The 23,902-nt window shown below is 56.7% G+C and overlaps 9 protein-coding genes across 9 annotated transcripts; 5 read left to right on the top strand and 4 right to left on the bottom strand.

Moving 5' to 3' along the window:
* Positions 1-149: 149 nt before the first annotated feature.
* EV422DRAFT_577524 (uncharacterized protein) lies at positions 150-2,407 on the bottom strand (the record flags this gene model as incomplete). Its single annotated transcript, XM_053073260.1, has 6 exons — positions 150-716; positions 767-914; positions 944-1,171; positions 1,275-1,539; positions 1,608-1,873; positions 2,055-2,407. 6 exons carry the CDS (start codon positions 2,405-2,407, stop codon positions 150-152), a joined length of 1,827 nt encoding a protein of 608 aa, XP_052926739.1.
* Positions 2,408-2,503: 96 nt separating this feature from the next.
* Positions 2,504-3,889, top strand: EV422DRAFT_398128 (uncharacterized protein). The gene is made up of 6 exons (XM_053066920.1): positions 2,504-2,838; positions 3,022-3,074; positions 3,149-3,164; positions 3,302-3,399; positions 3,463-3,567; positions 3,688-3,889. Exons 1-6 carry the CDS (start codon positions 2,691-2,693, stop codon positions 3,715-3,717), a joined length of 450 nt encoding a protein of 149 aa, XP_052926738.1. The 5' UTR covers positions 2,504-2,690; the 3' UTR covers positions 3,718-3,889.
* Positions 3,890-9,125: 5,236 nt separating this feature from the next.
* EV422DRAFT_523958 (uncharacterized protein) lies at positions 9,126-10,435 on the top strand (the record flags this gene model as incomplete). The annotated part of the gene is made up of 2 exons (XM_053069958.1): positions 9,126-9,313; positions 9,375-10,435. Coding segments are annotated over exons 1-2 (1,012 nt in total), but the record flags the coding sequence as incomplete, so codon positions are not given.
* EV422DRAFT_523954 (acyl-CoA N-acyltransferase) lies at positions 10,436-12,916 on the bottom strand. Its single transcript, XM_053069957.1, has 8 exons — positions 12,462-12,916; positions 12,259-12,336; positions 11,969-12,174; positions 11,622-11,903; positions 11,432-11,521; positions 11,092-11,359; positions 10,752-10,992; positions 10,436-10,682 (listed from the first exon to the last, which is right to left on the bottom strand). Exons 1-8 carry the CDS (start codon positions 12,718-12,720, stop codon positions 10,583-10,585), a joined length of 1,524 nt encoding a protein of 507 aa, XP_052926736.1. The 5' UTR covers positions 12,721-12,916; the 3' UTR covers positions 10,436-10,582.
* A 381-nt stretch (positions 12,917-13,297) lies between these two features.
* On the top strand, positions 13,298-14,860 carry EV422DRAFT_494680 (uncharacterized protein; the record flags this gene model as incomplete). The annotated part of the gene is made up of 2 exons (XM_053067762.1): positions 13,298-13,878; positions 14,272-14,860. 2 exons carry the CDS (start codon positions 13,298-13,300, stop codon positions 14,858-14,860), a joined length of 1,170 nt encoding a protein of 389 aa, XP_052926735.1.
* Positions 14,861-15,293: 433 nt separating this feature from the next.
* EV422DRAFT_618917 (uncharacterized protein) lies at positions 15,294-16,964 on the bottom strand (the record flags this gene model as incomplete). The annotated part of the gene is made up of 1 exon (XM_053074050.1): positions 15,294-16,964. Exon 1 carries the CDS (start codon positions 16,821-16,823, stop codon positions 15,294-15,296), a length of 1,530 nt encoding a protein of 509 aa, XP_052926734.1. The 5' UTR covers positions 16,824-16,964.
* Positions 16,965-20,235, top strand: EV422DRAFT_523949 (uncharacterized protein). The gene is made up of 4 exons (XM_053069956.1): positions 16,965-17,153; positions 17,283-17,562; positions 17,634-17,885; positions 17,949-20,235. Exons 1-4 carry the CDS (start codon positions 17,104-17,106, stop codon positions 19,971-19,973), a joined length of 2,607 nt encoding a protein of 868 aa, XP_052926733.1. The 5' UTR covers positions 16,965-17,103; the 3' UTR covers positions 19,974-20,235.
* A 608-nt stretch (positions 20,236-20,843) lies between these two features.
* Positions 20,844-22,400, top strand: EV422DRAFT_613490 (NAD(P)H:quinone oxidoreductase, type IV; the record flags this gene model as incomplete). Its single annotated transcript, XM_053073910.1, has 5 exons — positions 20,844-20,886; positions 21,114-21,396; positions 21,485-21,642; positions 21,723-21,761; positions 21,839-22,400. 5 exons carry the CDS (start codon positions 20,844-20,846, stop codon positions 22,006-22,008), a joined length of 693 nt encoding a protein of 230 aa, XP_052926732.1. The 3' UTR covers positions 22,009-22,400.
* Positions 22,230-23,890, bottom strand: EV422DRAFT_523945 (uncharacterized protein). Its single transcript, XM_053069955.1, has 4 exons — positions 23,537-23,890; positions 23,165-23,453; positions 22,740-22,989; positions 22,230-22,677 (listed from the first exon to the last, which is right to left on the bottom strand). Exons 1-4 carry the CDS (start codon positions 23,775-23,777, stop codon positions 22,513-22,515), a joined length of 945 nt encoding a protein of 314 aa, XP_052926731.1. The 5' UTR covers positions 23,778-23,890; the 3' UTR covers positions 22,230-22,512.
* Positions 23,891-23,902: the final 12 nt, after the last annotated feature.

Here is a 23,902-nt window from a genome sequence, read left to right as displayed (position 1 = left end):
CTTGCAACCACTCCGCTTGAGAAATATTCATCGCAGTCAGATCCAGAGGTGATGAACAGATCCCCCTCGAGCCCGAAATCTATCACGGCAGAGGGTGATTCGGTAGGTCGCTCCGGAGGAGTTGGTGGTGGTGTATATTGACATACCAACTACTGCGACCAGTTGGGAGAGGTCGTCCAACGACGTGGGTAGTTACAACTGTGTGACGGCAACAAAGGCGGGAGGGGTGCCTGCGTGACGTCGGTAGTTGGAATTGCGTGACCGATGCCAGGTCCGCCAGGAACGACGGCAATGAGACCTGTTGCTGCTGTTGTTGGGCAGCAATGCCCGGCGTGATTATTTCTGCAATGGGTGTGTCGGAAGGTGTGGGCGGCCGAGCCATTGCGGACGCTTGGGCTCCAGCCCCACTCGTCATGCTTGACCGCTGGTAGGTTGGACGAATCGTCGAGAAACGTTGGCAGGTCGATTTGTGTAACTGCGTTTGGTCCGCCGGCCACTGTGAACGGAGAGACACCTTCTGCTGCTGGGCAGCTATCCCAGGGCATGATGCTCTTGGGAATCGGTGTCTCCGACGGTGTAGGCGGTCTCGCCAACGCATGTGCCTGGCGACCGGCCGACCAGTCTGCGGCCGTCATCGCTGGCATCGACCCCATCGTAGATGTGCTGGGCGGTCGAGAGGTCGGCAAGGGATGATGGTTGCGAAGGGCGCTGGGCCACTGTTCGTGGAGTGGAGTGCACTGGCCAGAGAGTGGAGATCTTCTCCCACATTGACGGCTTTTTTGCCCTCGATACTGGAGCCGGGGTCGTGGGCGTCACACTCGCCAAGCTCAAGGCTCAGCGCCCGCGCCCGCAACAGTAGATCCTGCACTTGGCGGTGTTGGAGCCGAAATCCACCGCCAAGTGCAACACCTCTGCTACATCATGCAAGGCTATCCCCATCCACGTTGTGACCGGTATGGGGGTCGATTGGGCTGTCATGGGTCCGGTAACCGAGGGTTTTGGCAGTGCCGCAGGGGAGACCGACACTTCCGGCGCTACCAGCGTCTCTGCAATTGCAGTCGCGTCGGCAGCCGTTGCAGCATCTGAAGGCAGCGGGGCAGCGGTTGCCTCGTCGAACGAGCCTTCTTGTTCTGAGGCCCCGCGGAGGCCGATTGCTGCAGTTTCCGAAGGGCTGCGCCCTTGGATTGAACACCGGTATCCTCAAGGGAGTCTATGCGGGAGCGCTTGCCGTGGGGGTATGTGACCACCGCTGAGCGAGGGTCTGGAAATCGCACCTCGGAGCTTTTTTTCGATTCTTGCTGCGCTTGGATGGGAATGACAGTGCCGGCAGAGGTAAGGTCGTTGTCTCTTGCACCTTCCAGGCCCCCAATCCAGTCGGCTGGACGACATTGTGGTGCTTTCCCTTCCGGCGGGAGATTTGACTTGAGCTGCGGTCGCGTCGAATGAGCCAAAGCTCGGCTTTTGTTTTGAGGCCCCCGCGGTGGCCGTCTGCTGCAATTTCCGAGGGGCTGTGCCGTTGAGACTGCATACTGGCATTCTCTGGATGAAGGAAACACGATCAGAATTATCGAAAGAACCGGACAGAATTCGAAAAGATCGAGACCTACCCTGTGGAGACGGTGTTGCATTTGGCGGTGACAGCGACGCGTCGTGGGGCGGGGACGGTGTCGCTCGAAGGATCCCAGAGGCAGTTAGCGGGAGAGAAGTGGTGGAAGGAGAGGGTTTGATGGTCGATCTTGGGTTGACCATTTCCGGCAGAGCGTCAAGTACTTCGCTTCCACTTCCTTCAGAAGGAGTACAAGGTTTCTTTGGGGACGACGGCGCCGTTGATTTGCCGTTGTTAGAAGCAAAAGATGGACCGGGAGAAGTACTCCTAATGTCGGTCGAAATACACCCAATCGAATACAATTCGCCTTGCTCGTTGAATAACGGGAACTTGTACTAAGGCACGTGGGTAGCCGTATCACGCTGAGAGTATGCGCGGACGAGGTTAGGCGTGCTTTCTGCGGCATCATGCACGACGGGAGCTGTGCACGCCGTAGATCGTGACTGACATCCTGGAACGGAGTCTCGCTGGTGTGGACTGCTGGACGGCGCCACCTTGTTGAGAAGACTGGCTCAGGATGGGTGGACCAGTGTACCGGGCGATCGTCGAGATATTCCTGGCCGGGATATCCGGTGCAGCAGAAACACCCGTAGTTGCCCGCAAGCCTCGGCGCAATTGTCGAAGATGTTCCACATCGTTGTAGGACGATGTTTGACAATGACCGGTGCTGTTGTAAACTACCAGGCGCCACTTGGCCTTGTACCTCGCCCAAATCACTGCTTCGGCCTTCCAGCAGCAAATGGCGGATGAAGCGAGGGTAATAATTGACGAAGAGGTTCCAGCGTGGGCAACCGCGGGCATTTGAGAAAGGCAGAGACAGTAAACAAGTGTGGGGCACCCACGAGTTTTGAGGCATTCATCCGATACTCCGCCCGCTTACGCGATGCCGTCAATGACCTGGACGAGTGCAACATGAGAACATCGCGGTGAATGACTTTTGCGCAATCCAAACGTGACATTTTCCAACTTGCGCAATAAACCACTTGCCCATCTTCAGAACCCATCGTGATCACATCCGACCGCATCCCAAACCCAAACCGACGTCAACCAAATCATTCCAGAACCGAATATCGTCCCCGCAACAATGAGCTCCGCAACCAGAGTCATCGAATCCCGCGTCTTCTCCGCTCCCATCGCCACCGTGTGGCGCCATGTGCGCTCGGCCGACTTTAAGTTCTGGACGAGCGCCGTGAAGGATGCTGCTGCTGTCGAGGGCGGGGCGGCTGGTGAAGGTGGGTAGGCTTTGGTCTGGGTTGGGGGTGGTTCCTGGTAGGGAAGCGGATCGCCCGGCGATTGGTGTACATCGTCTTCAACATTGTGATGGTTAATGGCTTCGCCACGACGCGTACTGTACATACGGATGCTGCTCGTCTCGTCTTGTCTTGACTGACGGTATCTCAAATTCCGCCTCACAGTCGGGTCCCAGCGCAAAGTCAGCTTCAAGGACGGCACCGTGCAGAGGTACCAGGTAAGGGACTCGCGCGTCTCGTCGTCCGTAGCTATCTCTGGAGCCGACTGACTGACGTGTATTCCTTTCCGCAGATCGTTGAGTTGTCCGGTAAGTTGCTAATGTGATGGATGGGGCAGGCATGGGGCGCGCCCGCACGAAACCTATGCGCATCAAGACGGATCCAAAACAGATATCACAAACCCCCACTTCTAACCCATGATCCCCACCACGCCCCCACCAAACAGACCTCTCCTTCTTCATCACCTACGAGCTGATCGAAAGCACCCCGGCCGTGCTCTCGGCCGCCGCGATCCACACCATCCGTCTGCGTAAAGTCACACACGTAAGTGCTCCCCCCCCCACCCACCACATGTCCCTGCGATTGTTAACAAGACATGACGTTCAGGACAACTCAACCCTCGTCGAATGGGAATCCGACTTCTCAGCCAGCGGCAACGACACCGCGAGCGTCGTCGAGGACTCGAGGTTGAAGAAGAAGGAGGCTTTGGCTGTACGTTCCGTTTTTGGCTCTCCGAACCCTTTCGAGTCGCATACAACCAAAACCCTGTCTCTGATTTCGTTACCCCCCCCCCCCCCCCCCCCCCGGTCTTGCCATTCGGCTTGAAAACAGGACCTCGCCAAAGCCCTCGGATCCAAATAGATTCCTGCTGCTCCAACATTCCCCACATTCCCCCTCTGTTCGTTTCATGTAGTACACGTAACAGAGAGTCGGGTTATCGAAGCCGCACAGAAAGCAGAACATGTGTTGATGCATGTGCCTGGGAGAGAAGGCGAGGGGGGGATGGGAGATAGGAAGGAAAGGCTAGGTGTAGTCTACGGCGCAGGGGGTCTGAATCCGTCCCGGTGCGATCCCCCTTTTGTTCCCCTTTTTGTCTGGGTGTTCCTGAGCTTTTGCGCGAACGTGTATCTCAGAGAATTGGAAACATTTGTCGTTCTCATACCTACATCGCCATCAACTCGAGAATCCCGCGTTTTCACGTCAGAATGTTTGGACATAAAAAGGGGATCTTTGCTTATATAAATAAAAGAAAAGAAAAAGCCGCAACCACTCACGCACCGCATCCACCCACAAATAAGAGAATGTATGTACGCATCGCTTCAAAGTGGGGGCGGAGCAGGCCGAGGGAACGAAAAGAAAAACGTTACATAAACAGGGGTATGAGATTGAATGGGAATAGTACGCCTTTGAACGGGGTGCGAGGGGAAAGATCTGCCGTTTCTTCTTGGTCGAGGAGGTTCTTTCTGTCTCTTTTTCTTTTGTTTACGCCGCTTTTTGGGATGCGAATACTGCCGCTTTGCGCTCTTTGTATTTTGCGTGGAGGATGCCGGCGAATTGTGTGATGTTTTTCTCTGATGGAGGGAAGAGAGAGAGATCGGAAGATGTTGAGTGATATGTCTTTAAATGGAAAGGGATTCTTCACTTTCATGCGATAGAGAACCCCCAAAACTCACCAGCACAAAGATGCTTGATGGTAGTCCAAGCAGACGGATCATCAGAATGGACAGTAAACGAAATGAGCCCCGCGTTCGTCTTGACGCACAGCGGGACCTCGAAATGGCCCTCCACGTCGCGCTCAATGGACCTCAAGTCGGCGTCGAGGATCTTCTCCTGAGGGGGGTAAGCCGGCGTAGCCGCGGGTGGAGCAGCAGCAACCACACTGGCCGGTTGGACGGGCGCGGGCGGTGCTACGTTTGCCGCGGGGTTGGCCATGGCTGCTTGCTGGTATTGCGCGGCCGAAGGGTCCATCCACAATGGGAAAGCGCTGGTCTGCTGGTACATGTTCTGTGGGGCCCCCCAGAGGCCGGCGTATTGTTGAGCCCCTGGAGGACCACTCATGCCCATAAAGGCTTGCTGTGTTCCTGGCGGAGCCGGCTGCTGCATGTAGTTGAGAGCGGAGAAGGCGGCATAAGGGTTGGCCCATTGTTGCTGCTGGGCGTTCGGGTCCCACAGTGACGTCGCAGCGCTGGCTGCTTGAGAAAATTGATGAACCGGCATCGCTGCTTGGTACTGAGCCCATAGGTTGTTGTCCAATGATACGTATGAAGGAGAATCGAAGACTGGTTTGTATTGCCCCAAAGACTGGTGGTCGACGTATCGCCTTGGGGTTCGACAGCGGCAGCCATGGCCGGGCCAGCGGGTTCGGCAGAAGCTTGATCGGGCTTGACATTCGAAGGGACTGGCACGCGTTCGGCTTCATGATTGGGCTTTTCGGGTGCTTCTGATGCCGAGGCAACCTCGACGATGGGCTGTGTGGGAATGGAGGGTGGTACTTCCTGCTTTGGCTTGTCCTTGGTCTTTGACGTCTGGGCAAGCTCCTCAATGGACGGCTGTGCGATGGAGGATGATCCCGTCCCGTTGAGCTCGAACGAAACCCCGCTCTCACCAGAGTCGGTCGGTTGGCTTTCAGGGGCAGCGTTTGTTGGGGACACATCCCAATTTTCCGTCGCGTTGGTAGCCGGAGCTGGACTCTCCAAAGACGTTGCAGCGAGCTTGTCTGCCAAATGGTCAGCCGCGTCATTTGCCGTTCGTGGGGCATGAGTCGACGGGATCGGCTGTTCATTTTGCTGTGGGGCGACATTGTTGGGGGTGGGCTGCGGCTTGAACGTAGTGGACTTGGTTGCCGGTACGAACTTGGATTGCTCAACGGGAGCAGATTTGACGGGCTCAGGAGGTGCTTTGGCGGCTGCCGACGAAATAGGAAGGGCGCCGTTTGCAACACCAGTCGTCTTTTCAGGTTGAGATGGTGGGCCTGTGGTACGAGGTACTTGACTGACAAGTTGCGCTTCCTTTGGTTGTTCCGCCTTAGCCATGGTGGCGCTTTCCTGCTTCTTTGCCTCCTGGTGGTTTGCTGCAGGTGGTTCATTTGCCTTGACCCGGGTTGGCCTCGCGTCCGCAATCACGAAGAGGCCTGGCTTTGCGGGAGCAGTGGCTGCAGGCTTTGGTGGGGTTGGCTTCGATACAGCTCCTGCGATGGGCTTGTGCGGCGTTGTCACGGCCGGCTTCGGAGGAGCAGCGGCTTGATCTTGACTCGCTGGTGGCAGATTCGAGGGCTTGTTGACTACGCTTGGGTGGGGCTTGGGGAGTGAATTGGCTTGAACGCTTCCTTGCCTCTGTGCGTCTATCATTCGTTGATGCGCACCCACAATAGAAATCTCGCCTGTTCGCGTGCTACCTTGGCTTGTAGCAGTCTTGTTGGCAGTCAGCGCTGCAGGCGCCACCGCTATGCCAGCAGTCACTTCTTGACCCCGGATGAACGTGTGGGCCTCCCCATGGTTGGCGATGGCAGATGCTATTCCGGCCGAACCAGTACTCTGCACGCCTGCGAGAGGTGCCCTGGTCGGGGCGACTCCAGCCTTAGTCGGTGTCACATTGCTTGCAGGCCGGGAGACGGCGCTGCGGGTTGCGGTGTCCGTAACTCCGACGATGGCGGCAGGAGGCGCGTCCGTAGGCTTTCCTTGGACGAAAACCTGCGCTGGTCCTGGAGGCTGAAAGACGAAGGTTGCCTTCCTGGCGTTGAGAGCGCGCTTGTCCATGTAAGGTGCTGGCATGGCTGTGCCCCCACGTAGAGTCGGTCGTTGATTGCCACCAAAGTCGAACTTTGCTGTTGTCCTGACGTTGTAGTCGGTGTAATGCAATGGACGACTGGGAAGGGTAATGTGCGAGAAAAAGATATGTGTGAGGTTCCCATCTATGTCCACCAATCCCTCACCCGATCGAAAACCATCAATCCATCCATCAACAACCACCAACGCATCCGACCTTCATCCTTCAACCATCGCCCACCTATCAGCAAACACTTGAGCAAGGGCAGCATTGCGCCTTTGGTATTCGCTAGGCTCGCTAAGAAGTGCGGTGAGAGGGGTCTTGCGCCTTTGACGCAATGTGGCTCGCTCCGCTCGCGAAGGAGTTCGGCCTCCCAGACCGAACCAACCCTGCACCTCGCACGCTCGCCGCAGACAGTAACCATGGCTCGCTGTCGCTCGGGAACAGGTTCCCACGGCCCTTGTTTCTCAAACTTACTAATTCTCGCCAGTCCTATGCAGGTTTCCGTCTCCAATATGATCCTGGGCTACGGCAGGGTGGGCTTCGTAGGATGCCGCTGCCTATAGGGAAGAAAACCAAGGACTGTCAGTATCTGTTTGGTCTGGTGCAGCTGAATCCAGTTCTAAAACAACCGGAAACCCCCAATTTTACGTTTTCAGTGAATGCTCGAAACTTTGCACTTGCTTCCCGAGCCTTGAGTTCATAAGCTGCTGTGCGGAAACCCATGAAAGGCGGGTTAGGAAGCTGTCAATAACTTTTCGACAGCTTGGCTCGAGATGAGGTTCCAAGGTGCCTTGAAGGGGCAGAGGAAGCTTTCGGACTCTTTTTTTTCCCACGCTATGAGAAGTCCGAGGTCTTGTTTGAGGGTGTGGGAAAGAAGCGGACGTACCTGACATTTGGCAACTGTAGAGATGCTTTGTGTGAGTGAGTGCCGGGAATGGGGACGGTGACCTTGGTGGAGGTGAGGAGTGGAAGGGGGCAATGCCGGAAGGAAGTGGTTGTGGTTACTATAAGGAGCGTGGGAATATCTGGGGAAGCCAACGGCCGAAACCAGAAGCGGGCGGGGGCCTATCTTGTCTCGCACAAGGGACTACTGGCCTTCTTCAATGGGGGGAAGCTGAGCGACACCCCTTCCTGGCGGATTATTGACAGCGACAGACGGAGAGAGGGGGATTGCTGTCGAACTTCCCCTACGCGTGAGTCACTCCCTCGCGGGCGTGCCTCTAGGAATGGGCCAAATGTGGGTAGCTCATCAGGGATGTGACCGCTTTCCCCACCTAGCAAGAAACATCCTTTCCATCATACTCAGAGATATAAACTGTACGGTTCCTAGGTCCTTAGGCCTTTTTTTTAAGAAAGGCATCGCCGGATGAACCTGACGAGTGCATATCAAAACGACGCACATAACGGGTTACATCTTTCCGTACGCAAGGAACCCACCGATTTCACAAACGATTCCTTTCAGACCGTTGTCACCACGTCTTAAGTCAAAAACAGCGCAGAACGTCCGATTGCAGGAGCAGAGGGCTCTTGGGGAAAGAAAGGCTTCGCCTACATACCCAAAGCGAAGCAGGGGGTGCAAACACTTGATCCCGCAGCTCCCTCCGACAGCTGTTGCAGCAATCGGTATACACAAAGGAGCAATTGAGTGAATTCGCCACCGCTGCGCTTCGAACTGAAGGCCGGTGATAAGCCGATCCCTATCTGTCGCTACGTCACGGAGACGGAGCGCCAAAGAATCGAAGGATTGCTGGGTTCCTGCGTCTACCTGCGGATTGCATCGGTACATATTCAATCTAGCTCTATATCGTTCAGCAACATCCGTGTTCACTTGACGACCAACACCATGGCAGATGGTGAACGTCAGACAGATGCTACTAAGAGATGGGAGGCATGGAAGGTAGAATTGCAAAAGACATATGCTACACCTCAACTCGAGACAGAGGCGTTTGGACGCTGGAAGATCAAGGACGACGAACTCATCGAACTCAACTCCGACCCGGCAAGGTACTTTGGACCCGGTAAATCAAATCCTTTTCAGCATAGCAAGGAGTCAGACTTGCCTGTTGTACAGAGGCAACCTATGGTCTACGATCCTGCATTGATGTTATCAGCTGGCATCTCTATCTATGAAGCTCCAGCCCCATCATTTGGACCCTGGCCGTCCGCACAGGAGATGACCAAACTATATCCTGTGCATCCTTCGAAGCCTACCGGCGGCAAATGAGGATCGATGGTGTTGGGCACGGAGCGTATGCAGACTCTACTCCGTACGTTCGTGGCGGTCTTGCATACACCTCTTTAGTCAGCTCCAGGTTGCGATTGAATAAGATTCCGTCCCTCGGCTACACCGATATTGCACAAATCGATCGTTAAAATAATATTTTAACATTTTCTATATCCGTTTGAGACATCAGCAGAATAAGACTTTTACACAGCCAAAGTGAACCATTTGAGTCTAACCCTAACCCGAGTTACCACGAGTTACGCACTCCCTTTCCTCCCTTCGAAAGTCAACCACTTTCAGGTGTCCTGGGAAGCCGTTCCTACCTCAACAACAACAATGCCCTCAACAGTAGCCCACGCCCTAACCTCCTTCGCCCTCGGCCTCTCCCTCCACATCGCAACCCGCGCCGCATTCTCCCCGCTCCGCATCTTCCTCCTCGTCCTCCACTCCACAAACGGGCCCGACGTACGTTTCACTCCCTCCCCTCCCCTCTCCCAACGACCCCCCACTGACATATCTCTTTTAGATCGGCTCCCTGGTGGAATTCCTCCTATCCCCCCTCCTCCCCTCCCTCGGCACATTCATCATGCAGATCGTGCACCATCCGATCGGGTACCCGCTCACGATGGGATGGTTGTCGGCGCATGTGGGGGTGTGGCTGGACGCGAGGGAGATTCGATGGGTGCGGGGGGATGGTGGTGCGGATGTAGGAGAGTGGCGCGGGTTGCGGAACCTACGCGTTGTACGGTGTGATGGGGTCGGGGATGAGCGGCATGAGGCGGTGGCTGGTGAGGAGGACGATCAAACCGACGAAGCATCACACTCCCTCGCCACAGACATCGAATCCCCCACCTCCCTACCACCTCCGCACCCCCGCGCACCGCTCACCCTCCCGCAATCCCTCGCCCTAACCGTCGCGGGCTCCCTCCTCCACTTCCGCCTCGACACCCTCTACGAGGACGCCGGCGAGACCCCGCTCTACCGCTGGATCATCTCGACGGGCTACTGGGGCCCGGGCGCCAACGACGTCATCTACACCTCCGTGTCGATCGCGTTCGTCGCGGCCTTGTCGAGTCTACTCGGCACCCTCGTGGTGGTGTATTCCCCCACGTTACGGAACGCGCTGCCCGGTGCGATCCCCCTGCTATCCCCACCCACGCGGCTGACACTCCGGAAGGGGCTGGCGACACCGAAAGGCCGGGCCACGCTCTGCGCCGGCGTAGCCCTCCTCGTCGCAACCACGTATTGGCTGTTCGTTGCGTACAGGCTGTACCTCACCCCGCCACGGGCGGACGGGACACGCGTGCCGGCGGTGGGCGAGGAGGCGGATTTTGGGGTGATTGGGTTTGAGGCGGTGACGGGTGTGGCGCCCCTGGCGTTGGCGTTGTGGAGTTGTGGGGTGGAGTTGATTTGAGTTGGGGCGATTCCGTGTGGATGCTGCACGGCTGGGTTTTTTTTTTTGGGGCGGCGGTTTTTGGATCGGGAACAGGGACGGTGGGCGTGGCTGGACCATGCCGAGAGGCGCTGGAGCATATACATATACACAATAGACACGACGCAAACTCCATCACACAGTACATTCACGTCGGCCAAAACGACTTATTGATTTCTTTCTATCCACCAATACCGTATATACAGAAGAACGCGTGCGGCGGGGGGACGGGGGACGGGGGGGATGGTATCAGCAGCAGCCGTTCTTTCGTTTTCGGTTCGGGGGGGTACGCGACTCCCACTTCACGCCGGCGTCAGATCGATACACCTCGGATCCAACGTGCGCATATTCGCCTTCAGTCTATGCGCATGCACGTAGGCCTTGATCGCCGATTCCGGTATACTAACACAAAAAATAATTTCATCAGCCCCCCGCTCAACAACCGCCTAGTCGCCAATACCGAGGACTCACCAAACCCCGCCGTCCGTGAACCACCTCAACAAGCCCATACTCCCCAACGCATCGACCACGTCCTCCTCGCAGATGCTCGTCATGACGCTCACGTCCCGCACGCTGACGGACACGCCGACGTTGTTGCGGAACAGGTCGACGAGGACGGTCGCCCAGTAGGATCGGTACCCGACGAGGCCGAGGTCCGAGAGCGGCTTTTCGGGGGAGCCGATGCGGTGCTGGTGTTTGGAGAGTTCGTAGCCTGATATCACAAGGCGCGGGGGTGAGAATTCAATGGGGGGACTGGCGGGGGTGTGGGTTACGAAGGACGTGAGGGGGGTAGTTCAAACGTAAGACGTACTAAACTCAATCAACATCCTCCCAAACCCGCGTCTCTGAAACGGCGGGAGGACCAGTATGCACGCCAGATTGTAACCGTCAAAGGACACCTTCTCCTTCGAAAAGTAGCCGACGACCGCGTCGCCTTCTGATGCGTCCGCTGACGAGCGTGAGGCGGATGGCGACGAGGATTCGGTGAGGATGTAGAAGAGGAAGGGTTCGATGTCGTAGAAGACGGTTTTTTGGTCGAGGAAGAGTTTGGCGAGGAGGGAGAGGTTTTGGCAGTAGAGCTTTTTTGGAGGAAGAATGAGGTGGTTTGTGGAAGTGGAAGGTGGGTAAGGCAGAGGGCGGGGGTTATGTACCTTGTCTTCCTTGCCGTCCACCTCGTAGATCTTCAGCTTGCCTTTGGCGTACAGCACGCGACCGGGTGGTTTTCTTCGTTTGCAATGTGACTAAGAGGGGCGGGACGACAAAAGTCAGTCGCTACGTTGGTCAGGTCGAATCGATTCCCCCCAACCTCGTAAAAAAACACACGCGTGATTGAGAACATACCCTGTGCCAAGCAATCATCCTCCCCGTCCGCATATACTTCAAACAATACTCGCATACAAACAACGTCCTCGCATTGCTTGGCGGGTGATGTAAATTCACATTCGTCGCGGCAGGTGGCGGTAGTGGCGGCGTGTCCGGGTACGGTGAGTAGTACCATGGTTTGATCAGGTGCCGGCCGAACACGACCAGGTCGATGTTGCGGATTTTGGGGGTGTCGGGGGTGTCGTCGTCGGCGTGGGCGTGGGGGTCGGTGTGGAGGGAGGGGGCGGTGGTGGGGTCTGTCTGGTGGGGATTGGGGGGTGAGATATATTGACTATAGGGTTCCCTCATCTATATGTATGCCGTACCTGCCCCATTGATGCGGCTTTCCGCTTCGGTCGTCTTGATGCTACCGTGTCTTCCCCCTCTGGTTTGGGCGGTGCCTCTACATCCATTGGTGCCTTATCCGCCGCCGCATCCTCCTTCTTCCCAGGCTTTGTGTCAGGTATCGCTCCCTCTAACTCCTCCGGTTCGATCGCACTGCCCAGAACCCATTGATCCAGTCGTCGATCATCTAGGATGCGGCTGATCCCCGTCAATCTTATGTTTCCCTCTCAGATCAATGCAACATCCAGCCCTGGATGAATGCTAAACTCACAGTTGCTAAAGTGGACATAGTACTCGTAGTCGTCGCCGTGAGTCGCGGCTTTCCGTCGGTCTAAGATCTCCGCTCTGTCTAAGATGGCCAGACGTGTTTTCGTGGCGTGGGCAGAAAGTGGAGAACGGGGGAGGTAAGAACAAGGCAGAGAGTCAGACTACTGGCGCTTGACCATTGGCATTTGAAGCGACCAGAAAACATACGTTGAGCACCTCTCCAAGTGACCATGTGAAATGACCCATTAGCGTGCACCACCGGTTCCCGAGGTCCCTCAGCGTTGTCGCTTCCTGGCGGTTCTTGGGAGCCTTCTGGAGGCATGGCTTCTTCTGCTTGCTCTTGTTGTAGTGTGTTTTGGGGTATTGTGTTGTCTAGAGAGTGCGTCCGTTCGTTGTTGTGGTTGTGTTCTGGCTGCAGGAGGGCTGATATGAAAGACTTGAGACCCGTTGTGATGGCGGCGACCATGGCCGCAGCTGCTCCGAGAAGGCAAGAGGACCGAGTGCTGTAGAGGAAGGCGGTGGGGGCAGCATACTAGGAGCACCTATGCCGCTGTGGCGGGTGGTGCGTTCTCCCGAGTGCACTCCAGAGTGACAGTAGGAGTGCTCCCCTCCTCTCCCGCCTGTCGATTCTCGAACCCTTCGCCCACCGCGTGGCTCGTTCGCTCGTTCGCTCCACAGCACTCTGCACAGCACTCCAGAAACTATAACCCCTGCACCGCTCCCCACGACGTAGTCTGTACACCTGCCAACTCTATAGAAGGTTCTCCACTGGCCCGCTCCCTACTAGATAAACCGTACTCTGGAGCCTGCCCCCCCCCCCCCCCCCACTCCCTCACTCACTGTCTAGCCGAGACGAGTACAGTACTCGGTGAACGAAACCAGTCCTGCAAGCCGCAGTCTGACCCCGTGGAGTGAGAGGAACACTGCTCCATTTAGCACAAAGGCGATCGCCTCTTCATCCCCATACGAGGATAAATACGGCCGCTGGCCACTTTCTTCCAAACGTTCAACCCACTTTCATCGTCACATCACCCACTCGAATCATGCTTCAAGAAGTCCAAGCAACGCTCACGTGGTCCATCCCCAACTTCCGCCGCCAAACCAACAAACTCACCTCCCCCGTCTTCGGCCCCGCCGTCTGCACCTGGGAGCTCTCCCTGTACCCCGAAGGCCATGGCGCAACACGGGACACGCACATGGGTCTCTTCCTCGATGTCGTCAAAACCGATCAAGAAAAACAGCTCGGCGACGCCCACTGGTCGCGCGCCATCAAATCGTTCCGACTGTCCGTCATGAGGAAGGACTCGCGGACGCCTGTCGTCATGAAGGAACGCGAGCCCGATGGTCTTGAGGGGTTCGGGAAGGGTTTCAGCCATCCGAGGAGTTGGGGTTGGGCTGCGCTTCTGCCGTTGAGTAGGATCGCGGAAGCGGCTACGTCTGATGGGACCGTCGTGGTGCAGGCCGAGGTGGTGTGGCAGCAAAAGGCAGAGTTGGTCGGGTTGCTTGAGAGTAGAACGAAGGATCTGCCTAGCTCGGGCAATCTGCTGTTCAGTTGGAGGTTGGCGGACGTGAAATTCGTTGTTCTGGATTCGGAACACGGGGGGATGCATGGGAAAGCTGGGTTGTTGGGACACGGGCACTCTGTTGCAACCGAAAGCGACGAGGAAAGCTTGGATGAAGATGGGGTGGCCCAGCTTGAAGAGACGCAGTTCGGCGACGGATCTTCCACCACTACGACCAATGCGAACAGTACCATGTACGAGTCGGAGGCGCATGCGCGGGAAGCAGCAGAGGAAGAGAGACACTACAACGACATGGAGATGGACCACGACCCGATCGACTTCAACGCCGGCGATGCCGCCAGGCCAGCGACAGCGAACCAGCCCTCATCAACCGGCGACCCAACCAACCCCACACCTCGCCCGTCTTCCACATCCTCCAGCACCGCATCCCTCCAAATGGCAGGAACAACCCCAACGCCCACCACAGTCACGCCCCACTTACCCAGCGCCCCCAGCGGCCCCAGCGCCCCCGCCTCCACCACCCCCGCGGCGCGCTCAACAACCATGTCCCCACACGCCTCCCCCCACCACTCGCACCACATCCCAACAACCATCCCCGCCCACCGCGCCATCCTCGCCTCCCGCTCCGACTACTTCTCCACCATGTTCTCCTCGGGCCTCCGCGAATCCTTCTCCCTCGACTCCCCGCACCAACCCTCCATCGTCGAGATCCGCGACTTCTCCCCCGCCGCCGTCCGCGGCATGCTCGAGTTCCTCTACACCGGCCGCCTCTCCCCCGAAACACAACCGCAGACCCTCCCATCCCGCTCGGAACTCATCCGCCTGGCGGACCGATACCAGTTGTCCGCCCTCCATAAATACGTCGCGGCGATGATCCTCGAGAAGGACCTGACGCTGGACGTCGCGCTGGACATCCTGGAGCTGGCGGATGTGTATTCGAGCGCGAGCGAGGACCTGAAGGCCGCGTGTTTGGGCTATGTGAGGGAGAACATTGCGAAGCTGAAGCACAGGGAGAGCTTCAGGGAGTGGGTGAGGACGACCGAGAGGCGGGATCTGATGGTGGAGTTGTTTGCGTTGATGTGACCGGCGTCGATACAGGATGGCGAGGGGCAATTGGGAAAGGCCTTGTACGCGTGCGGAGTGACAAACATTCATCCCGCATGCCCCGTCACATATCCCGTCGCATCCACCATGGGAGGGGGGCTGTCGAACATTCTTATACCTGTAGTCCCCTGATAGCAAAATCCTACGCGGGACTTGCCCGCCCGCTCCATGTAGGGAAGGACATGACCCGACCTCTCTCATCTTCCCCCATTTTGCCTTGATTTGTACATACGAACGAAAAAGGAAAACATACCGTATACCCCCCAAAAGACTGGAAAGGTCGACAGGCCTTCGTTTCAATATGTTGGATGTCTTGATATGTTTTCATTTTTTCCCGAAAAATGAACTACATATATACACAAAAAACACCACTCCAAAAAAAAAAAAAGGAACCGCCTACTCATCCCACATCTCACCCGCCAAACTTAACAACCCTCCCGCCCTCCTCGCCCCCACTCCTAACCTCCACCCTCACCCCCTTCCCCACCTCGACCCTCCATCGCGCCGCATCCAGATCCCCCACATCGATCGCCTCACACACCACCACCTCCCTCAGCCTGCACCTCCTGGCGGGATCACTGCTCACCCCGCCCATCCTCACGCGCTTCAGCACCGCCAACAGCCCCGCCGCGGAGGACCGCAGCCCGAGCCAGACAACCAGTCGGTGGGTGTTGGGAAAGACGAGGAGGAGGCCGAGGGCGAGGTCGTCCCAGAAGGTGTTGGGCAGTTTGACGAAGGGGGATTCGTAGGCCTGTTTGCGGGATCCGAGGGTGAGTGTACCGGATATATGCGCGCCGTCGCCGGACTTGAACATGCGCCAGAAGGGGCGGTCGGTGAAGCCGAGCCGGCCGAGGGAGGTGAGGTTTGGGAGGTGTTTGATGATGGTTGCGATGTGCGGGGAGTGGAGACGGGGGTCGAAGTCGATTTGGAGGGAGGTGAGGGTTTGGAGGGTGGAGAGGATGGAGAGGGCTGCTGGGGGGTCGTTGAGGAGGCCTTGGAGCCAGGGACCTTCGAAGTGGAGGGTTTGGATGTTTGGGGAGTGTGTTAGGGGGAGGAGGGAGGCGGCGGCGATGGTGGTGCGGTCGTGAAGGCGGCCGTCGGAGCGCAGGTGGAGGTGGTGGAGGGTGGGGAAGAGGTCGGTGGAAAGGAGGGAAAGGTCGAGTTCGGTGTGGATGTCGGTGAGGTCGAGGAGGGTTAGGGCGTGGATATTGGGGAGCGATGAAAGGACGGTTGATGGGGGGTTGTGGATCGTCAGTGACTGCAACTGGACAGGAGAAAGAAGATCCAATGCGATGGGGTTGAGCAGCAGCTCCTCGGCGGCATCCAGACTGTGATGCACGCTTCGTGTTGCGATCTCCACCCTCCCAAGCGATACCCTCACCCTCCTTCCCACTTTCTCCCCAAGCCGCGATTCCACATCCCTCATAATCGCCGCCACCGTCATGGGTCGCAAATCCGGTTGCGCATTCACCAGCCACGACGTCCACGGCGCCCCCTCATCCCCATCCAACGCAACAGGCCTCCCACCCAACCCCGGCCTCCCCGGCAGATCCCGCGCGTTCGTCAACCCCACATCGCTCAACACCGTATCGGGCAATCTACTCTCCGTCGGCCCTAGCGTCAGCAGCAGCTTTGCATGCACGGGAAAGTGTTTCGTTGCCGCGTGGAATCGTTTGCATACTGGGGCGAGGGTGTAGATGTTTGGCACGAATTCGAGGATGCAGAGGAGGAGTTCGAATGGGAGGGATGTTAACGTGATTGATGACTTTCGCGGGATGGTATTGGAGGGATTGAGACGTTGGGCGAGTGGGATGGCCGGCTGTGGGGGGGTGGTAGGGGATCTTCGTTTGGGTTTGACGGCGCCGAAGGGTTGGACGTCTGGTGGTGGTTTTTTCCGGGAGGGTTTTGGGGCGGAGACGGGGCGGGATGCCTTGAGCGGCATAAGAGACTAATTCGTAGAGCACTGCGAATAGGCCTCACTGTTACTCTGGAAGAGGCCCTGGGATATGTCCGTTCGATGGTGCAACGCAGGTAATGGGTCGGTTGGAAATGTCCAGCCGGAGACGTGCGCTCTTCCCAGCTTCTCCCCTTTCTCCCAGTGCTCTGCATTGCTCCCACCATCGGCACACAGGACAGGCACCCGAAACCTCTTCCCTCGTTCCCACGACTGAATACCCAAACATATCATACGCTCCGAACGCATAACCGCCTCAAGGACTCCTATGTACTTCCAGAACCTGTCGTTCCAGGACGTCCTGGACGACTTGCAAAGGTAAACCGTTCGGCAGCCCGCGTGCTCGTCATCCCCCCCCAGATGGAAGTCCGTTTCGGAAGAATAAACTACCTAAGAGAGCCCCTACTAAAGCACTTCAACCACCCCCCGACACTCCCCTCCCCTCAGTCGCTTCATCATCAACGTCCCCGAAGAAGAGCTCTCCTCCGTCGAACGAATATGTTTCCAAATCGAGCAAGCCCACTGGTTCTACGAGGATTTCGTCCGCGAGGAGAACCCGCGCCTGCCTTCGTTCTCGCTCAAGAACTTTTGCGCGCAGTTCTTCCGCCACTGTCCTTTGCTTCATCGATGGGCGCATGACCATGAGACCGCTTTTCAGAATTTCATGCAGTATAAAGTTAGGGTGCCTGTGTGTGGCGCTATTATATTGAACGAGAAGATGGATAAGGTATGGATCAACTGTACTTGTCGGTCACTGTTTGGGTTGTGCGAAGTGCTTACCATCATCCACTACCATAGGTCCTGCTGGTAAAAGGATGGAAAGCGAGTTCAGGATGGGGCTTCCCGAAAGGCAAAATCAACAAGGATGAGCCGGAAGCTCCCTGCGCAGCCCGCGAAGTGTTTGAAGAGACGGGATTCGATATTACTCCGTATCAGCGAGTCAACGAGTATGTGGAACGCACGATCAAGGGGCAGCGGATCAGGCTATACATTTTGACCGGCATTTCCGAGGCTACTGTGTTCGTGCCCCAGACTCGGAAGGAGATAGGGGTAAGCGATCGGGAAAGATTCTCTCAAAAGGGAGGCATAGAAAACTAACTCCTAATGCGATAGGATATCCGATGGCATAGACTGAACGATCTGCCTGGTTGGAACAAAGTTCCAATCACTGATGAGAATGGGCCGAGGAACAAGTTCTATATGGTCACCGCATTCGTGAGTGGCCTTCGACAATGGATGGCAAAATACCGGTCGGCAAAGAAGAGAGGAAAGGGGCGGAACGACCGCCACTTGGCTGTCGTTATGGGCTACAATACCGGCACCGACAGCGAAGGGGAAGGCACGGATACTGGCGGAAAGTCAGGTGCTGAAGGGGCGGGTATTCCGGTCATCAAGAGCGTCGTTCATACTGTGACGGAGTTCGTGGAGACGCAACAGATACCCGTGCATCATGCACCGCTTCCGGCCATGGACCCGTTGGCAGCAGCTCAGTCGATCAAAAACCTTATTGGGATCGGTGGGTTTGGATCTGGCGGTGGAGCCGACGTGCGTACAGTGCATGCGACGGGCAATCCGGCGATGGGCACGTCGGCGGCATCTTTCGCCCCTCAGAGCTTCCCCATGCCCTCGGAAGCATCCTTCAGTCAAACGAGGACTACCTATTCGCAACAGCCGGGAGCATACGCGTCTCAGGCAACGGTGCAATTTACATCTGGGCCTGTATCGACGTACCCCGGTGCTCAGTCCTCGCCGTTCATTGGAGGCGTACAGAACTTAGCTCCCTCCTACGGACAAAATTCTGGCGCGACTCATCCGTATGACAATCTTCCCCCACACCCGGGTCAGCTGGATAAGCAAGCCCACAAAAAGTCCCTGCTCGACATCTTGACGAAAGGCAGCAGCTCGGATCTGTTTGGAGGTTCTAGCGGTCAAAGCACGTCTCAATACGGGGCAGGAAACCAGATGCCTGTTTTGCCCACGCCTCCCCAACATCCGAGTTTCCGACCGCTGCCCGAAGCTATGCAGTCCAATGGCTTTCCCACATCTGCCCCACCACCCCCAACGGGAGTGCATTTCGAACACCCGCCCGTTCAAAGCCGCGGGGAGAGCACGGACGCCCCGAAACCGTACTACGCCCAAACACCACCCGCAACGCTGCACCCTCAACCATCGTTCGAGTTCCGTCCCAACAACCCTGCGCCTTCCGCTCCGCCCACCAAGTCAGACAAGCAGCAGCTGCTGATGGACATTCTGCGCGGCGGGACAGGACCAACACCCACCGCATCGAGACCTCCTGCTTACGGCGGACCCGAGGTGCAACAACAACAGGCAAACGCATACGCACCACCACCCATGCCCGCACGCGTACCCAGTTTCACGCGGCCGGAGGAGTCATCCGCGGCCGACCAGCTGAAGTCGATTCTGGGCATTGGTGGACTCTCGCTGGGATCGCCGGCTGCGTCGGTCGTTTCATCGGGGCCATCGGTCGCAACCGCCAAGCCGCGGAAGACCCGGAAAGCAGCGAATGAGGACAGTGTACGTGGTGGACCAGGGAAAACCATCCCGGACCCCATCAGCACAGCCCAAACCGCGTCCTCCCACCGTTCGGGCCCCTCGTCCGCATCGCCCTTAACAGCCGGCTCCGGGTCAGGTAGAAACCGCAACAAAGCGGTAGGCGCCAACCACACTTCCCCGTCCAAACAGACCCGCACCCCCACATCCGTCGAGTCGCCGTCGAGAATAGATACGGAACAAGCAGCTAACGACCTCAAAGCTCTGTTGGGGTTGACGTCCACATCCTCTTCCGCCCAGCCGCCCCGGTTTCCGAAGCAAGGCGGACTCCCCTTCGCAGGCATCGAGGGCGGGATCACGCCGCCGACACATCACCGGTCGCCTGCTGCTGCGTATGGAACTATCCCGCCTTCTGTCGTTCAGAGCGGTTACAATAATCAGGAGGCGACTCAACACCAACACCAACAACCGCAAGAATCGTATCCGCATCCAGGAGCCCTGTACGCGGACCCCCGCCGCACCCAGAGCGAGTTTACGATGTCCGGGTTCGGAGACGAAGAGGCGAGGAGTGATCGGCCGTTGTTGAGGGCTGCTAGTGGGCCGGTGCATTATACCCCTGGGTATTGAAGTCTTTTAGTAATTTTGGAGGGGTTCTGTCTGGTTGTGTTTCTTTTGCCGATAATTTACACCTGAAACGAATGCGCTATTATAACATGGCGTTGTGATAACTGAATCTACCCGTTGAGTGACTATATATACCCTTTATCGTCTTCCTTTTGCTTCGATCAATACTGTGCATGTGCTTTGCAACTGCCACCCCGCAACGGGTCTCCTTGGTGTTCCCTCAGCAGGACAAAGAGGATATCGGAAGAGCACGCGATTTGGCGACCGGTGCTCACGTAACGCATAAGCTCCGACGCGCGTCAAAACCGCCAGCCTCTGTTCTCCTCGTTCCCTGGTCCTATCCGAGTCCCATTTACGCCGCGATCCCTCGAGTAAATATAAGAGAGCATCGGGGAGTTCATTAGCTAGCCTTTCATTCACACCCGACCCGATCGAACGAACGAATCCGCAGCGCCAAGATGGGAGGAAAAGCATCCAAAGCGCTCAAGAAAGTCAAATCGAAGAAGAATCTGAAGAATGAGTCTGCGGCTGCTGTGCCTGCTGCCGGTGGTGGTGAGGCGAGTAGTGGTGCGGTAGATAACGCAGCTGCTGCCCCGACGGAGCAGGCTGTTGTTGCACCGAAGACGGAGGCGGCTGCTACTGCCGCGAGTGTTGAGCAGCCGGCTGCACCTGCCGCAAAGGTTGATCCTGTGACGGAGCTGACTGCACCGGCCACAACGACGAGCATCCCGACATCCGTCTCAGCCGATGCAAAACACGCCGCAGACACCGCCGCAGCTTCCGCAGGCTCCGCGGCCAACGTTTCTGCAGTTTCCATCAAAGACGACGCGCAGAACAACCCCCTAACCGACGCCGCCAATAAAGCCGCCGCAGATGCATACACCGCCGCCGCAGGCACGCAGGACCACGCGCAGGCGTCCGTGGCGGCCGTCGCTGCTGCTACTACCGCCGCTGCTGGTGGTGTGGAGCATCTGAGCGGTCATGACGCTGTGCACCCCGCTACCCTTCCGGTGGGTGAGGAGGTCAAAGCGCAGGACGAGCATGTAGAGGGCGGGACTACGACGGCGCAAGATGGGGAGCAAGCGAGGGATGCATTGACTGCCAACCCGCCGGCGGAGGAGGTTTCTGCTACCACAGCCACAGATGTGCCGGCCACAACCACCACCGAGTTGACCCCCACCCCTCACCGCAAACCCAAGATCTACGTGGTGATGTACACAACCTGGGGCCACACCAAAACACTCGCGGACGAGATCATCAAAGGGATTGAAGCCGCGGGCGGCGAGGCGACGTTGTGGCGGGTGCCGGAGACGCTTGGCGCGGACGTGTTGGGGAAGATGCATGCGAATCTGGATGCGATTGCGGATGTGCCTGTTATTACGGCTGAGAATTTGACGGAGGCTGATGGGTTTTTGTTTGGGTTGCCGTAAGTTTTGGGATTGCTTTCGTGAGATCGGGAATGTGGGATGTCATTGCTCACTCTTTCCTTGGTTTTATGGGGATTCTCAATGCAGTACGCGATACGGCACCGCGCCCACGCAAATCAAGGCTTTCTGGGACTCTACGGGAGGGTTGTGGCAGGTCGGAGCGTTGGTTGGCAAATACGGGGGTCTGTTCCATACGACCGCTACACAGCATGGGGGCCAGGAGACGACGAGTTTGACGTTCCTTGGTGAGAATCGGCAGATTCGAGACATCGCGATGGATATCATGTACATTACCGCTGACCGGTAGTTCTCCTTCTATTTGCAGCTCATTACGTGCACCACGGTATCCTCTATGTGCCTCTCGGTAAGTCACTCGCTTACAATGCCGTCGAATCCCCACATTCCCAAATCTCATCAGCCCGCTACTATCATTTCTAACAGGCTACTCCTGCCCGATCTTGAACGACAACACCGAAGTGCTCGGCGGGAGCGCGTACGGCGCGGGCACGATCGCGGGCGGGGACGGATCGCGCCAGCCGTCGGCTAAGGAGCTGCAGGTGGCGAATTGGCAGGGGAAGGAGTTTGCTAAAATTTTGGCCAAGACGGTTTGAACATTGTTACGGCCCACTGGCATTTGGAGGGAAAGTATTATAGGGGAGGCGACATATGCGTGGAGCGGATGTGTAGATGGACATAGAAAGCTGAGTTTTTTTCTGGTTTATGGAGGGAAGGGCAAGTCGGGAGATCTCGAAGCAAGAGACATGCGAGTAGAAGAACCGACTCGAGGCTCATTGAAAGCACCGGGTTATGGTAACTTGATGATGAAATTTATACCTTTAACTACGTACAAAAATGAAGCGTTAAGACCTCGAGGCTCGTACGTGGCTTCCAACATGGATATCTTGAGCATCCTTCTTCAGGTGTCTCGTTCAGACGCCTCACTCAAGTTCAAGCTCGTTGTCGGACTTTCTCTCACGGGCCTGTGACGGGTTTCTTTTGAGGCCCCCTAAATAAGGATACCTACCCTGAAAGGGGTTGCAGCTCGTCCAGCCTCCCAATACGAGCTCTGCCCGACACCAGATACTTTACCAGCGCAATCAAGGCAGATGTGAAATTCAGCCTATCCTCGCCCAGTCCCATATGAAAAGCTTTGGTAGCTTTGATTGCCAAAAAATCGCTCTCAACCATTTCTTCTCGACGGTCAAGTTTGTCGAGGTAACCGGGAGAAAACGCCGCGGAGATGATCTGTGCATGGCGGTGATGAAGGAGGATTCCAAACGCTAAATGTGTACGAGAATGAGTAGGGTGGTTTCCGGTAAACGATAGACTGGGCGAAGGTTACCTCAGGATCTGCATGGACTTTCTGCTCTCGCCCAGATTGTGCCATGGAAATCAATTCGGCGGCCAATTGGCCAACAATGTTCGCATCCGTCTTTTTGTGTACAAAACGCTTACACTCAAGAAGGAGGGCAGGCTGCGTGCGAGTCTTTGTGGATTTTTTCCCGCTTGCGATGGCGACGGACACAGTTCCATCCGTCCTACACGGCACCTTGACACCACGTAACCAGACACCCTCAACAAAAGGTTGGGGTCTGGAGGGGATGTCAGCACCTATGCCATATGAATCCAACCGGGGGCCATGTCTCCATTGGGGTTATTAGGCAATAGTTGCGTTTCCCATATATATCAATAACGCAACTATTGCCTAATAACCCCAATGGAGACATGGCCCGTAACCCCAAACGTCATTGTCGTATTCCGTCTCACCTAAGCTCCACCCTCATGGGCGTTCCATCCAACGCTCCGGCGTCTTCGAAGGGCTCGATCACAAAGTCCAAGTAGCGATCGAGAAAATTCACGACTACGGTTTCATCCTTGTCTTGCTTCGTGCTCTCCTGTGATTCCTGGGAGGCCACGCTCTCAGCGGACGAGAAGGCTAATACGAGCGAAAGTGCTCGGTATAGCGACCGTATGGCGAAAGAATACTGCTTTTGCCTGTCATGCTCCCGAATCTCTGACCTGTTCAATTCAAAGAAGGGTCGTGCGAATTCGAGTTCTAAACCCGGGAAAAAAAAGCCAGACGGTATGTCAAACGCATATCCTGCATTTGAGAGCTTAGCGAACTTAGCTCTGGCTTACCCTCCTCGGTGGGACGGAACTCCAGGGGTACTACATCCCATACGTCGTCTGCAACGATGGCATGCGCTTTGAGAGCGGAGCAATACTGGAACCCCCACTCGGACGCTGAGCTGAAGCCCCCCGTTCCTTGAATATTCTTCAAGGTGATCCCAGGACGTTCAGCGACAACGTTCATGAACGCCGCATCGTGTTGATACTTCTGGACGACGTCAAAAGTGTGTGACAGTTTGGTGAGAGACATTATGGGATCAGCTGTAGTAGTACGTGTGCAGGTCTGGCCGGGGCGCTACGGATGGGGTAAGGCTTTGGCAAGGACTCTGGGGGCAAGGCGCTGGCAGAAAGAAAGAATGCTTGGTGTCAGTTCTG

This window comes from Fimicolochytrium jonesii (genome assembly GCF_025526975.1).
Source record: "Fimicolochytrium jonesii strain JEL569 chromosome Unknown EV422scaffold_7, whole genome shotgun sequence".
Taxonomy (NCBI): Eukaryota; Fungi; Chytridiomycota; class Chytridiomycetes; order Spizellomycetales; family Powellomycetaceae; genus Fimicolochytrium; species Fimicolochytrium jonesii.
The sequence above is the reverse complement of the archived record's forward strand: the minus strand, read 5'-3'. Positions and strand labels throughout refer to the sequence as shown.